The sequence below is a fragment of the Protopterus annectens genome, chromosome 5.part0, assembly GCF_019279795.1.
Source record: "Protopterus annectens isolate FY-2018-M chromosome 5.part0, PAN1.0, whole genome shotgun sequence".
Lineage (NCBI taxonomy): Eukaryota > Metazoa > Chordata > Ceratodontiformes > Protopteridae > Protopterus > Protopterus annectens.
In genome coordinates this window covers 480,441,063-480,454,240 of record NC_056735.1, presented here as the reverse complement: position 1 = coordinate 480,454,240, position 13,178 = coordinate 480,441,063, and the positions used below count along the sequence as shown (strand labels likewise).

Sequence of the window (13,178 nt, the reverse complement as noted above, 5' to 3'; positions counted from 1 at the left end):
ACAAAACTAGGCTGTAGTTTTGTTGCTGACATATACTGAGTTTTGTGCTGGCATTTTTTCAGTTACTGATAGTTTGTTTTGCCTTGCACTTGGATCCTACTTGCAGGGCTTTTCTCCTTTTCCACTAAAGTCAAGGAAACCTTAACCAGGTGTGAGCAGGACAGAAAGACTCTGTTTGCCATCGGGGTCCATTTTTCCAACCCTGCCAGATACTACCACAAGGGTCAAAGGAGAGGGAAAATGTGGTTCTGAAAAGCCCAAGGAGCCTTTCAGGACACACATGGTGAACCCCCCTCCAGGGGCAGAGGAGGGGGCAATAATGGAAGATGCCGCCCTCGTGGCAGAGGGGGTCCACAACACCAGGGTGACAGAGATCACTTCTTTGGGCAGCCCTACCAGCGCTCCTGAAAGAAGGCCCAACTGTCCTGCTCTGGAGGCAGTCGGGGGTCGCTTACTTTTCTACCCAGATGCCTGGCTCAAAATAACAAACAACAACTTGGTACAAAGTATAGTTTCCAGAGGATACTTCATCCCTTTCGCCACACCCGCTCCACCATCAAGGAATATCCCGGACGTTCCACCCAGTTACAGGGAACAAGCAACAGTAGAGGTCCAGACATTGCTATGAAAAAGAGTCATCCAACCAGTCCCAGCAGACCAGACAGGGTCTGGAACTTACTCAAGATTCGTTTTAGTTCCAAAAAAAGACAGGGGACTGGAGACCTATATTGGACTTCAGCAGACTAAACAAATCTGTAAAGAAAGAGAAGTGTCAGATTGTCATGCTTCAGTCAGTACTTCCCTTCTTTGGGAAAGACAACTGGATGTGCTCGATAGATCTCCAGATGCGTACTACCACATAAAAATGGCCAGGCCATCCAGGGATCATCTGCGCTTCTGGCTGGGAGCCAATCATTACCAGTTTCGAGCCCTGTCCTTTGGTCTTACTACAGAGTGTTCACCAAATGCATAGCAGTGGTCACGACTCACCTGAGATGTTTAGGATTCCAGATGTTTCTGTACCTAGATGATTGATTCCTTACCACCACCACCAGGCATCAACTCATTCAGGCCAGGGAGTCCACTCTGTCACTCTGCAATCAACTGGGCATTACAATAAACTCAGAAAAATCTGCCTTGTCGCCATCGCAGCATATCGTCTTTATCGGAGCAGAACTGGACACCACCACCACCACACTAAGACTTCCAGTAGAAAGAGTCTTACTTCTCCCTCAGCATGTCCGCATTCTAATATCAAAAAACAAAGCACCAGCATCAGAAATTCTGAAATTGTTAGGTCTGATGGCAGCAGGAATTCTAGCCATACCACTAGGTCGTATGCACATGTGGATACTACAATGGCAGTTATTCACTCAGTGGTCTTACCAAGAGCTTCCCATGTCTCACATGATAATGATCACAAATTCCTGCAAAAAAGATCTTCAGTGGTGGTTGACCTCACTTCATGTTATGATAGGACACCCATTTGTGCTACCCCATCTAGCGGCCACAGTGACCACAGACGCTTCCCTGATAGGGTGGGGGGCCATTTTCAGGGAAAGACAGCCCAAGGCACATGGACCAATCAAGAAACACATCTGCATATCAATGTCCTAGAGATGAGAGCAGTACTTTTGGTGTTGCAGTAGTTCCAGGACTCTTCCTCTGGGTACGATTGCGATTCAGATGGACAACATGGCAATGGTCTGGTATTTGAAAAAACAAGGAGGAACCAGATCTTACCCCCTTTGTTGTGAGGCCCTCAGAGTATGGCAGTGGGCTATTTTCTACACAGCGCTTTCTGTTAGCAGTGTACATCCTGGGGAAATCCAACATGATAGCAGACAAGTTGAGCAGAGCAATTTTGTTGCCCCACGAGTGGTCCCTCAAGATGGAAATAGCAGACGGGATATTCCACAGGTGGGCCAGCCTTGCTGCGACCTTTTTGCCAGTCACATGAACACCAAATGCAGAAGCCACTTTGCCCTGATTCTCCCTCCGGGAGAAGCCACAAAAGACACACTTGTTCATGATTGGACCCTGGGCCTTCTCTATGCATTCCCACCAATCCTGCTGATACCCAAGGTATTACAGAAAGCCAAAGCTCTGGGAAGGACCATCATTCTAATAGCTGCCTTTTGGCCTCATTGGATTTGGTTCCCCTTCCTTCGACTTCATCTTTTGGAGGACCCCTGGATTCTGGACCCAGTTCCAGACCTTCTGATGCACTCATCAGGGGAACTTCATCCCTCTCTGCAGTCCTTGAAGCTGACAGCTTGGCTACTCCAATTCTCATCATAGCCAGGTTCCATAACCTTTCCAATGAGATGAGGCAAATTCTCCTATCATCTCATAAATCCTCTTCGAGGAAGCTGTACCTCAGTAAATGGAAAAAATGTTCTATATGGGCCTCTAAAAACAATATTGACCCTTACCAAGCCCCTATGGCCTCTATTCTACATTTCTTAACCGTGATATTCAATAAAGGAGCTGCAGCAGCAACAGTCCGTGTTCAAATTGCTGCCATTTCTAACTTTCATCTGGGATTTGAAGGATTGAATATTATGTCACACAAATTATCCAAAGCCTTTCTCAAAGGGACCTTTCATATTAGACCACCTGTGAAATCTCCCTACTCTCCATGGAATCTAAATTTTATGCTTTCCTGCATAATTCTTCTGCCATTTGAACCAGCTTCTTCATGTGACCTCAAATTTTTGTCATGGAAAACCATCTTTTTAATGGCTATTACTTCTGCTGACTGAGTGTCAGTGCTTCAGGCCTTATCCATCAAGCCCCCTTATTTGATTTTCCATGCTGACAGAGTCTCACTTCGAACAAACCCCCTCTCTCTTCCCCAAAGTTTGCACTGAAACGAATCTCAACCAAGTTATTGATTTGCCAGTTTTCTTCCCCAACCATTTAAACAATTTAGAGTACATGATGCACAAACTTGATGTTCACAGACAGCTCAGATTTTATTTGGATAGAACAAAATATTTCAGAAAATCAGACCAGCTTTTTGTTTCATTTTCAGATTCCAGGAAGGGTATGCCAGTGGCTAAAACAACTCTGTCTAAATGGTTATCTGATTGTATCACCTTTGCTTATTCAGCTGCCAATATGCCCTTGCAGCATAAAATTAAAGCTCACTCAACCAGAACAGTTTCTACATCATCTGCCTTTTCTGCCAGACTTCCTATTGATAACATATGTGCAGCAGCCACTTGGTCAAAACCTCATAACTTTATCACTCATTACAAAGTTGACAGGGCCTCCTTTGGATCCACGGTCCTGAGAAATATACTCCTGTGAGCCACCCAAGTTTGATGGTGCTTGGGACGCTACCCATCAGTAAAGAATGAACAGCGAGATAGAACAACTTCACATAAAGAAGTTATGTACTTACCAAAATGTTCCATGTGAGTTGATCATCTCGCCTTCATTCTTACATCCCTCCCTCCTACCCCCTCCTGGGCTTTCAGAAGACCGAGATGCTAGATCCTTCCTGGTCACTCAACCCTTCTATACTTTCTCTCTTATGGAGTTATACAATGGCATATGGTATTATTTTATGCAGTAAATAAGATCTGAGGTAACTCAGGGTCCATCATGAGATAGGGACTTGGCCTCGAGCTACTTGAAATCCTTGAGCTTTGCAGTAGGTGCCGACTTGGAGCCGAGGGATCGGCTCTGAACCCATCAGTAAAGAATGAAGGTGAGATGAACAACTCACGTGGAATGTTATGGTAAGTACATAACTTCTTTTTTCCTCTTTATTTAAAGCCATCCCTATCAGCTCTAGACAGTTATTTGTGCAAATTATTACTTTTTATCAATTTTTTTCCAGTTATTTTACTGTCATCTGCATATGTTAACAGAGCTGGAATTCTTAACACTTCTGGTGTTATATACCTCACCTCCATCATTTTTTAAATTTATTTCACATACTATCACATTCATAACTAATGCAAAGAGTATACAACTCATTGGACATCCCTATCATACACCACTCTTCATATGTAACTCTTGGTTTAACCAGCCATTTACAAGTATTTTTACTTTATACACTGACATACATAATTTCCTAACTTTCTCACTTATATTATATTATTTTATTATTCCACATAAGATTTAATGTCCAATTGTCTCAAATGCCTTATTAAGGTCTCCTATCATGATTGTTGCTTCTTCTTTTCTGTTCACAATATCATCCAGCTATCATTTATAATTCTTGACAACCCTTCCCTTTATACTGTATATACTGTCTTTCATAATATTTTCCAATTTAGTTTCAAATGTCTTTTGTATTATTTTCACAAAGATCTTATTATTATTGAATGCCATAATTCTACAGTTTTTTTGACTGTCTTCCTTCTTCCATATGAATTTAAGTATCCTACTATGTAAACTTTATACATAAAACCTTCATTTAAACATTCATTCAAAATCTTTAAAAAAATTTTTGCTAATTCCTTAATTTTTTTACACATTTCATACCCTATCCCACCTGGTTCTGCAGCTAAATCTACATTTACTTGTCCTAATACTTTATTTAGCTCATTTAAAGAAATCTTTTCCAACTCTTTGTTCACTTTTTCTGTTAACATTTTTACTTTCTATGTTTATTTTCATTGCTTTCTTTTTGTACCTATTTTACTACAATATTCATAATCTTTTCTGAGTTCTTTCTGTTTCCCTTTTTACATTTTTATTTCTGTCATTACACTAACATCTTCCTTTACTAATCAGCTTAAGTAAATTGATACTTTTCTTTTTCCCTGTAAAAATACCTTTGCTTATATAGCAGTTCTTTTATTTTTTCTGCCATTATATTCTAAATCTTCCAATACATTGTTGTATGTTCTTTTATATTGTTCTTTCTTTATTGTTCTCACATCTTATTGTCACTGTAAAAAACATTTTTTATATTTTCGTTAAATATCATCTACCATTCAAATCAGTCATTAGCTGTATATATTCTTTTCATCCATTTCCTTTGTTTTTTCTTTTATTCTTCTCTCTTTAAATTTTCTTTATCTGTCTTTTACACTTTTACCAATATAAATCTTTTTTTTTCTTTTTACAACCTCCCATTTTGTCTTCTTAATCACTTATTTCAGAACCTTCTTCTATATCCTCTTTATTATATTTTCTCATCCAAATTTTCTTCTATTTCTAGTACTTCTAAAATTTCTTCTCTTTGTTCATTTTCTTTGTCCTTACTCTTATTTTTATTTTTGCAATCCATTCATAAATGTCCAGTTTTGTTACATTTATAACCTTTCAATTCAAAGTTTTTTTTGCTTCATGTCCCATTTCCCACAAATTTAACATTTTCTTTTGTCACAGTTACTTATTCTTTTACACACAAACACACACACACAACATGTTTTGGATCGGCCCCAGTATTTTACAACACTTTTATAACACTCCATATTTATCGTCATGCTTGGTACATGTATGTTTTTTTCTTTCTGTTTTTAACACAAAAATTACAATCCCAGCCACCAGTCCATAAACCCCTTTTAGGTTCATATTTTTTTACTAGGCTAATAACCTCAAAGGGCTTTTTAAGCCTAGCCATGCATCCCAAGTCTCTGACAAGTTCTGGTACCCTTGATAAGTGTAAGCAGAGTCCTGGCAGGTGAAACATTTCCAAGCAGGGATCTGGGAGATGAGCAATTTACAGACTGCCTGTGTCCATTAGCGACATAGGCGCCAAACCAGGGATGAATTTCCTGTTCCCCATTCAGTTGTTCAAGTTACACTTGATTTGGATTAGGGAGGAGCTCTACTTCACATGGATGTTCCTGGCTGGATGGAAAAGACAGGTGCTGCAGCTACATCTGTCACACTCAGATAGCTTTAGATGTAGCTTATACATTTGTCAATATGAGTAGCTTAGTTCTTCAAGCTGAACAGACTAAAAATGCTATAGTGTATATGGCAGTATTTCTTTCATTTTATATATTAGATATTTATTTGCTGGGTGTATGTGGTGGAGGGACTTTCCCTGTGTTTCAGAAAAAATCTCTAATTTAAAAAAAAAAAAAAAAAAAAACTGCTACGGGTACGACAGTTTATGTCACCTTGTAAAATCTAACACAGAGACAGCTTTTTCCACAATAAGGAAGGCTTCATTATTGGCTAATTTGCATGTCACTGAATACCATTAATTATTGTTGGTGCTAAAAGCACTTTTCATTGGTAATTCCAGCTGGTGTTCCATGAATCTTGTTACAGGCACCCCTCATTCAGTTTCCACACACATGAAGACATTTGTGTGTATGCACACAGAGGCATTCACTCAGCATAACACAACTTCCACACACTTGAATGAACTCCAAGAGACACACACCCACACATATCAACACTGACATTCCCCTCCCTAACCCGCCCCCACTGTCACAACATAGGTGGAAACACACAAGTACATAGCCATCCCAGTCCATTCATACCCCTGCAGACCTTTGCACTCATTCACACACTCTTCCATCACTGCATCTCTGCTGAACTTTATTAAACTTAACTGCAACACAGCCTGTCATGTTGACTTGAATGGGGAGCTGCAGCATTTTGGCCATGTAGATTATTACTGCCAGCCATGTTATTTTATGTTGCTGACTGACTGTCTGAATTGTTAGTCAGCGTACATCACTTACTGCAGGCATTTCATGGGGAGAGCACAGCATTATCACTTCCTTAGAATGCCTTATTATCCTATAGAGTGACCAGCAGAACAGCCCACCATGTTGACTGTGGAAAATTACTGCAGTGGACCTGTTTCTGTATCATGGTGTATTGTGAGGGGTTGTCTGCTCATGTTAGAACTTACCACTCAAAGTAACTCTTTTTGAATCCCACACATTTCTACATAATATATACATTAATTACTGCACAGGCGTGTGTGTGTGTGTGCATATGTGTAGTTTTATTCTTTTCTTAAACTCATAAGTGAGCTCTTAGTATGAATAAAACTGCATTGCACTATAAAATGGACCCCCCACTATTTATTAGTGTATTTGCAAATTATGCATACTAAATGCATTAATGATAGCATTTATATTTAGAGAAAGTGGACTTAATTGATTTATTGTTACTTCTGTTTGAAATCATTTTATATGTTTCACTAAGCCTTGTTACAAAGCATTAGAATAAAAAATGCTCCATAAAGATAATAAAGTATTACTTCTATATGATGAAACTACATAGAGATAAAGTGATGTGAACAGTAAAATTGATAGCACAGGAAACATCACTGTGTGTGGTGCTGAAAAAGTAATTAGGATCATAAAAGTTAATGTTCCATAAGTGATAATTTCTGTTTCAGTTTGTCAGTGTAATCTTTTAAGCAGTTTTCTCCACAGTTGGGATATTGTAACAAACAACACATGGTAGTAATAATATCTTGCTCCTAAATGAGAAATGAGTAAGTGCTTCTTGAAGATTTTAAATGAGATTACTTCTGCCAGTCTTCAAAAGAATGCACTGTTTTTGTTAAATGAAGTGAAGAATTGGAACAGATAAGGCCATAGTTAAAACACTGAAATGGAAGTGTTCAAAGGCTGGAAAGTGTATAATAAAGGCATTCATACTCAAAATCTGTAGTTGAGAAGTTAACATCCTCTTTGTGAACACTGGAAAACTAAGAAATGGGCAGCTGAGAAACTAAATTAACCAGAAGCAGAACTGCCACACAGGCTTATGTTTTTTTTTTCTTCTAAACAGTTTGAAGTGGTTTGCAATAGCTCGTCATTTTTTGATTCCAGCAAAGCAAATTCTGGTGAAGTAAATCTAACTGTCTTAGCTTTTCAGTGGGACTATCCTTTATAAATCTGATGTTACTAAAATATAGCAGTAATGTGTTAGCGACCTAAGGATATCATGGACTTCTAACACTAAGCTTATTAAGATTTCTTTGTTGAATTATCAAGTGAAAGCACACGTCAGAGCAAAAATGCTGTTTTTGTTCATATATGTTCTTATCATTACACCCTGCTGAGTATTTAATATGTTTGCAAATGACAAAGTGTGATATGTTCCCGTATTTGATTCAAATGATGCAGAAATTTGTGTATGCCTAAAGGAATGTCATTGTAATTCAGTTTGTACATAAAGAATTTAAAATGTTGTTATTTTGGTAGCATCCCAGCAGTATTCCAACCTTAGTGAGTTCTTCAGTCCAGCACAGTCTCTGCATCTTGAAGCAGAAGGTTCAAGCCAGTTGACGATTCATTATCTTCCTTTTCATCTGGGAAAACGCTATTGTACCATCATATTCGTCAATGAACAGGTTTGTACAAAAATGACAGCTTTTTATGTGCAAAGTAAACAGGTTTTAGATTTTGGCCTTTAGTGTCATTACCAGAACTATAGGACACATACTTAGAACTACAGATTCTCTTGGCAAGAATGTATTTCTAACTTCTGAATGGTAAGCTTGGTTCTTGATTTTTCTATTATTTTTTGAATTAGGCTCTGTCTTCTACATCGAGCTACAGTGTTTTTTTTCTGTCCTCATAATTTCTAAACACATTAATTACAGTAATCCGTTACTTTACTGGAAAATCAGTTACATAGATTATGTACTTATCTCTGTATGCTTTCTCTTGCTAATTTTGCTGGTAGAAAAATAGCCCCATAACTGCCATACAGTAAGCTAAAATTATATATTTGGGAGATATACTCATTTATCCAGTATATAACTGATAACATTTAGATACTCTGGCTGAACACTGTGTTGTCATGGGAAGCATTTACTTTCAATGCCACTGGGCTTACAGAGAAAAGAAAAATCTTACTTGGCGAATCACCTATACATTAACAACTGTATATAATTAAGGTTGTGGATGATTCATAACATATAACCATAATATATTTGGATATGATATGAAGAAGAAACACAGCAGAATTGATTGTCAATTACTTAAAGATAACTATGTCTTAAACAAAGTGTATTTTTTCTTCCTGCAAATTTATTCAAAAATTGTTGTGAAAAATGCATTTCTATGTGATTCTGTTGTTCATTTTTCTCAGTGTATTCTGTGTTAGGTTTGCATGAAATTTAAGATGCCATATTTATGATTTTATCCTGGCCACTACACTACTTTACCTATCACATTATTTATTTATTTATTGTTTGATCGATCGATTGAATGTCTCAGGAAAAGCATACACACAACAGAACTTTTTTACCCTGTGTTCTTGTCCTTACACTGAGGTAAAAAGTCTATGGAGTCTCTGTGGATTAACACTTTTTACTATGTACTGTGTGCTGTTGTTTATAGCTTATGATTGCCTTCTTTCTTTGTCTGTCTGTCTCTCTGTCAATGACAATAGTCCTATAGATACAATGATAATACCAAACTGAATACTATCTCTAATTTCCAGTTTTATATAAAAAGTCAGATGTAAGCATTGTTTCACAGATGAAAAACAAAAGGTTTATTGCAGGGAGTTTCACTGACGGTAAGTTGCATATTCTCTAGCCAGAGATTTTCCAATTAAGCAACAATTCTGAATGCTGCCTTTCTAAGTAAAGGCAAAGCAAATCTTGTGGAATAGGATATTTGTTACAAGATAGTTGCGTCTTTGTGACATGGATTCATACAAACTTGACTAATATTCATGCATGCCTGGAACATGGTATTGTTCATAAATCTCAGCTTCATACAGCTCACAGAAAATCCATTAGTAGACTTCCTGAGCTGGTTTGATTGGACCACAAGTAGCAGTTGCACTCCCTAGTCTTCATTGAACTAACCATGATGTGGAGTCAAAAACTTGGGATTTATCTGCATCTTAGAAGAATGTTAATTTACTCATCTTTTCGACCAGTGTTCATAATGCCTTATGAAGTCCCTAGAAGAATGACTTATTCAGCATGTTTCTTCTAGCTCTCTTAGTTTAAACAGTTCTGCAAAAGACCTCAAAAGATCTTTTTCATCTGATAATGATAGCTGTCTTTTGGCCCAGACAGCTATGGTAGTTCTGTTTCATGGAGTCTGTACTGCATTGCACTTATCCTCTTGTGTAAAGCCTTCATTTTCAGCATGAAGGCAAAATCCTTCATCCATCCCCACAGTTTCAACCAGAATTTTGGATACAGCACTTTTGATCCCAAACACACCATTTTTGTGAGTAAAGCCTACAGGTCACTTGGGAATAGTCTGGAAGTGAGGCTTTAAAGCTTTTGAAGGAAAGGGTGATATGATAAAAATATGTACATATTTTGTTTAGATACAGAATTATCACTCATATGCCTTTCACCACATCTATGGAAGCATGTGAGCACCACTGCAATGGCATTGTGAAAGTTTGTACGGCATCAGGCTGTGAAACGTGCCTGAGCTATTGCATGAAGTATGTGGCCTGGACCAGTATGATACTCCATCCACATAAACTAGCTGTAGAATTTTTTATTTACTATATACCTGCTGTCAACCAGCTCTGCGTCTACAGTGAGTCTTGACAGCACTGATGGACATTTTACTGTTCTTTCATTTTCTTGTTTTTTTTGCCTTCTCTTTAATGTATATTGCATATTATTATTATTGTATATTGCATACATATGATGTTTTGTGTATACCATAATTTTTCTTTTTTATATATATAATTTAAAAATAAATAGAAAGAAAAGCAAGAGGATGTAGAGTTTTGACAATTAAAGTGTTAACTTTGTTTTCTCTGAAACCCTGATAGTTTACCTGATTTTCTTAGTTGTAAATTACAATGAAACTTTGAAATGTTAACTTATATGCTTGCTTATCAAAAGCATTACACCAAAAGTATAAACTGAAATTTTCAATCAACATACTGCTGTAGAAAATATTTGTTTATGCTGAAAATATTATAGTTGTACCAAGAGCTCTTTGTATGGTGGGATGTAGCATCCTGTCTATTAAAGCATTAGCTTAGAATGTACATATTGTGAGGTTAAGCATTCTACTGTTAAAGTTTGCTTTAACTGTTGGATTGCTAGTTGGTAGGACATGTATGCGTTACACAAATGCCTATCATCCATAACATGGAGTCCATGCTTGCCAGGACTCACTGTAGATGCAGAGCTAATTGATAGCAGGCAGGTAGTAAATAAATAAATCTACAGCAAACTTGTGTGGATGGAGTGTCATACTGTTTCTGGCCACATGCTTTTCTGTGCAGTAGCTCAGACATGTGTCACATCCTGATGCCCTACAAACTTTCACAATGCCATCTCAGTGGTGCTCACATATTTCCATAGCTATGCTGAAATGAAAAATGAAAATTACAAACAACTTGGTTGGTCTCAACACCTCATCTTGCTATGTTGCCTGCTAGGACCCCGTAGGTGGCAGTACCTGCTAGTCTGCTTTCCTGCTCCCTGCAAGACAAGCAAGCCCACATCAGCCACTCTTTTCCATTACCCAGGATGCTAATTGATTCCAGGTCATCTGGGTCCATACCTCTCAACTGTCCAGATTTTTGCCTTGTATTTTTGGTGTGTTTCTCATATAATTTGTAGTTTTCTGGCCAGTCACTGGGATGATCCGGGAACTGAAGTCACCAAATAATGGCATACATTTGAGCTTCCAACTTCAAATCCATCAGAAAATGTATGTTAACACAAACCCTGTTACTCTAGCAACTTTTAAAGTTTATATGAGCAATATTTAAATCTGTCCGTATTTCTGGGTCTTTGTCCCCCCCATTTTGTCAGACTTTGTCCAGATTTCTTGCACTAGGAAGTTGAGAGGTATGTCTGGGTCTCAATAGGGACTGTAGCACTTCTTCATATGTTAATATGGCCAATACACTCTGAGAATCAGCCAGTTATATACATACATAAATGGATATGTTTTTAAAAATAATACTTAAGAGACAGAGGCACACGTATACCTATTGTGCTACAATCCATAGCAGAAGTATATCCACAATGAGCCACCAACTCATCCACCCGAATAATGTATGTATGACATGGTCTGTTAATACATCAAGTATACTTCACACGTGGGTATTCCTGGATTACAGTGGTAGCAGAAATGAAGCAAATAGCACACTTTGCATATCTAGTGCACATATTATGCCCAGATGGTCCAAGAATGTAGTGATTTGGCAATGCAGCAAACAGTTTGCAATTCATTCTTGTGATATACTTTTTGCATGGCTGTCTCCCAGAATAATGTGGTAGAGCTGCAGGAATGTAACAAGCAGTGGGTTATGCATACCTAGAGTGCACTATATGCCCAGATAATTCCAGAATACTGTGGTGATGTTGCAGGAATGCAGCAAGCACTGGGCTATGCATATCATAAGTTCACTTTATGACGTGTTCTCAGAACACATGTAAGGTGCATTTTATGCAAAGTTATCCTACAAAAACTGTAGTAGTGCTGCAAACATATACCAGTCAGTCTGCTCTGTATAGCTAGATGGCCCTTTATGTACAATTGTTTCCAAACCTCTCTGATAGTAGTGTTGCAGGGATGTGACAAATGGTGTGCTGTACATACACAGGGTGTCTTTCATGCACAGCTATCTATGGTGCATTGTGATGTTGTTATAGGACTGTAACAAACAATTGGCTATGCATACCCAGAATGCACTTTATGCACACATATGCACAGAAAAACTATAGTGATTTTACAGGAATTCAGCAATGTAATGCTTATATGTAGGGTGTAGTTTGTATAGAGATGTCAATAGGGTAGTGTGCTGATGTTGCAGGAATGAAACAAGCAGTGTACCGTCTATAGCAAGGGCGCACTTTATTCACAGCTATCCAGAGGATAGCCTGGTGCATTAATGTAGCAAACAGTGTGATGTGATTTGCATGGCGCACATATTTTTAGGAACAGTGTGCCAGAATGGTATTGTACATATCAATAAGCATTATACAGACTGTAACATTTATGTGGCACTGTATATTTGTTAGCACTGTTCTTGAGTTCTACAATAGATCATAGTATTTAATGTTCATGATAAATTCTGCAACACATAAACCAACCATCTATGTTCATTTGTACTGGGACAATACAAGAAGCATCATTAATACACGATGAGCAGTTTTTATGTGCCTTGGCTGTGAAACATCCATGTCAGTTGTATCTGGAGATGAAGATGTGGGAATACCTTGTAGGTCAGGTTGGTTAGTCTTAAAGGTCTTTTTGTTACGCACACCAATAATGCATAACAGT

At 37.9% G+C, this 13,178-nt stretch overlaps 1 protein-coding gene across 1 annotated transcript in view; it reads left to right on the top strand.

Moving 5' to 3' along the window:
• CFAP47 (cilia and flagella associated protein 47) overlaps nucleotides 1-13,178 on the top strand; it is a 7,413,452-nt gene that overhangs the window by 4,292,385 nt on the left and 3,107,889 nt on the right. The window contains exon 41 of the mRNA XM_044071840.1: nucleotides 8,148-8,296. Coding sequence (XP_043927775.1) covers nucleotides 8,148-8,296 — 149 coding nt within the window. The remainder of the gene's footprint in view (nucleotides 1-8,147; nucleotides 8,297-13,178) is intronic.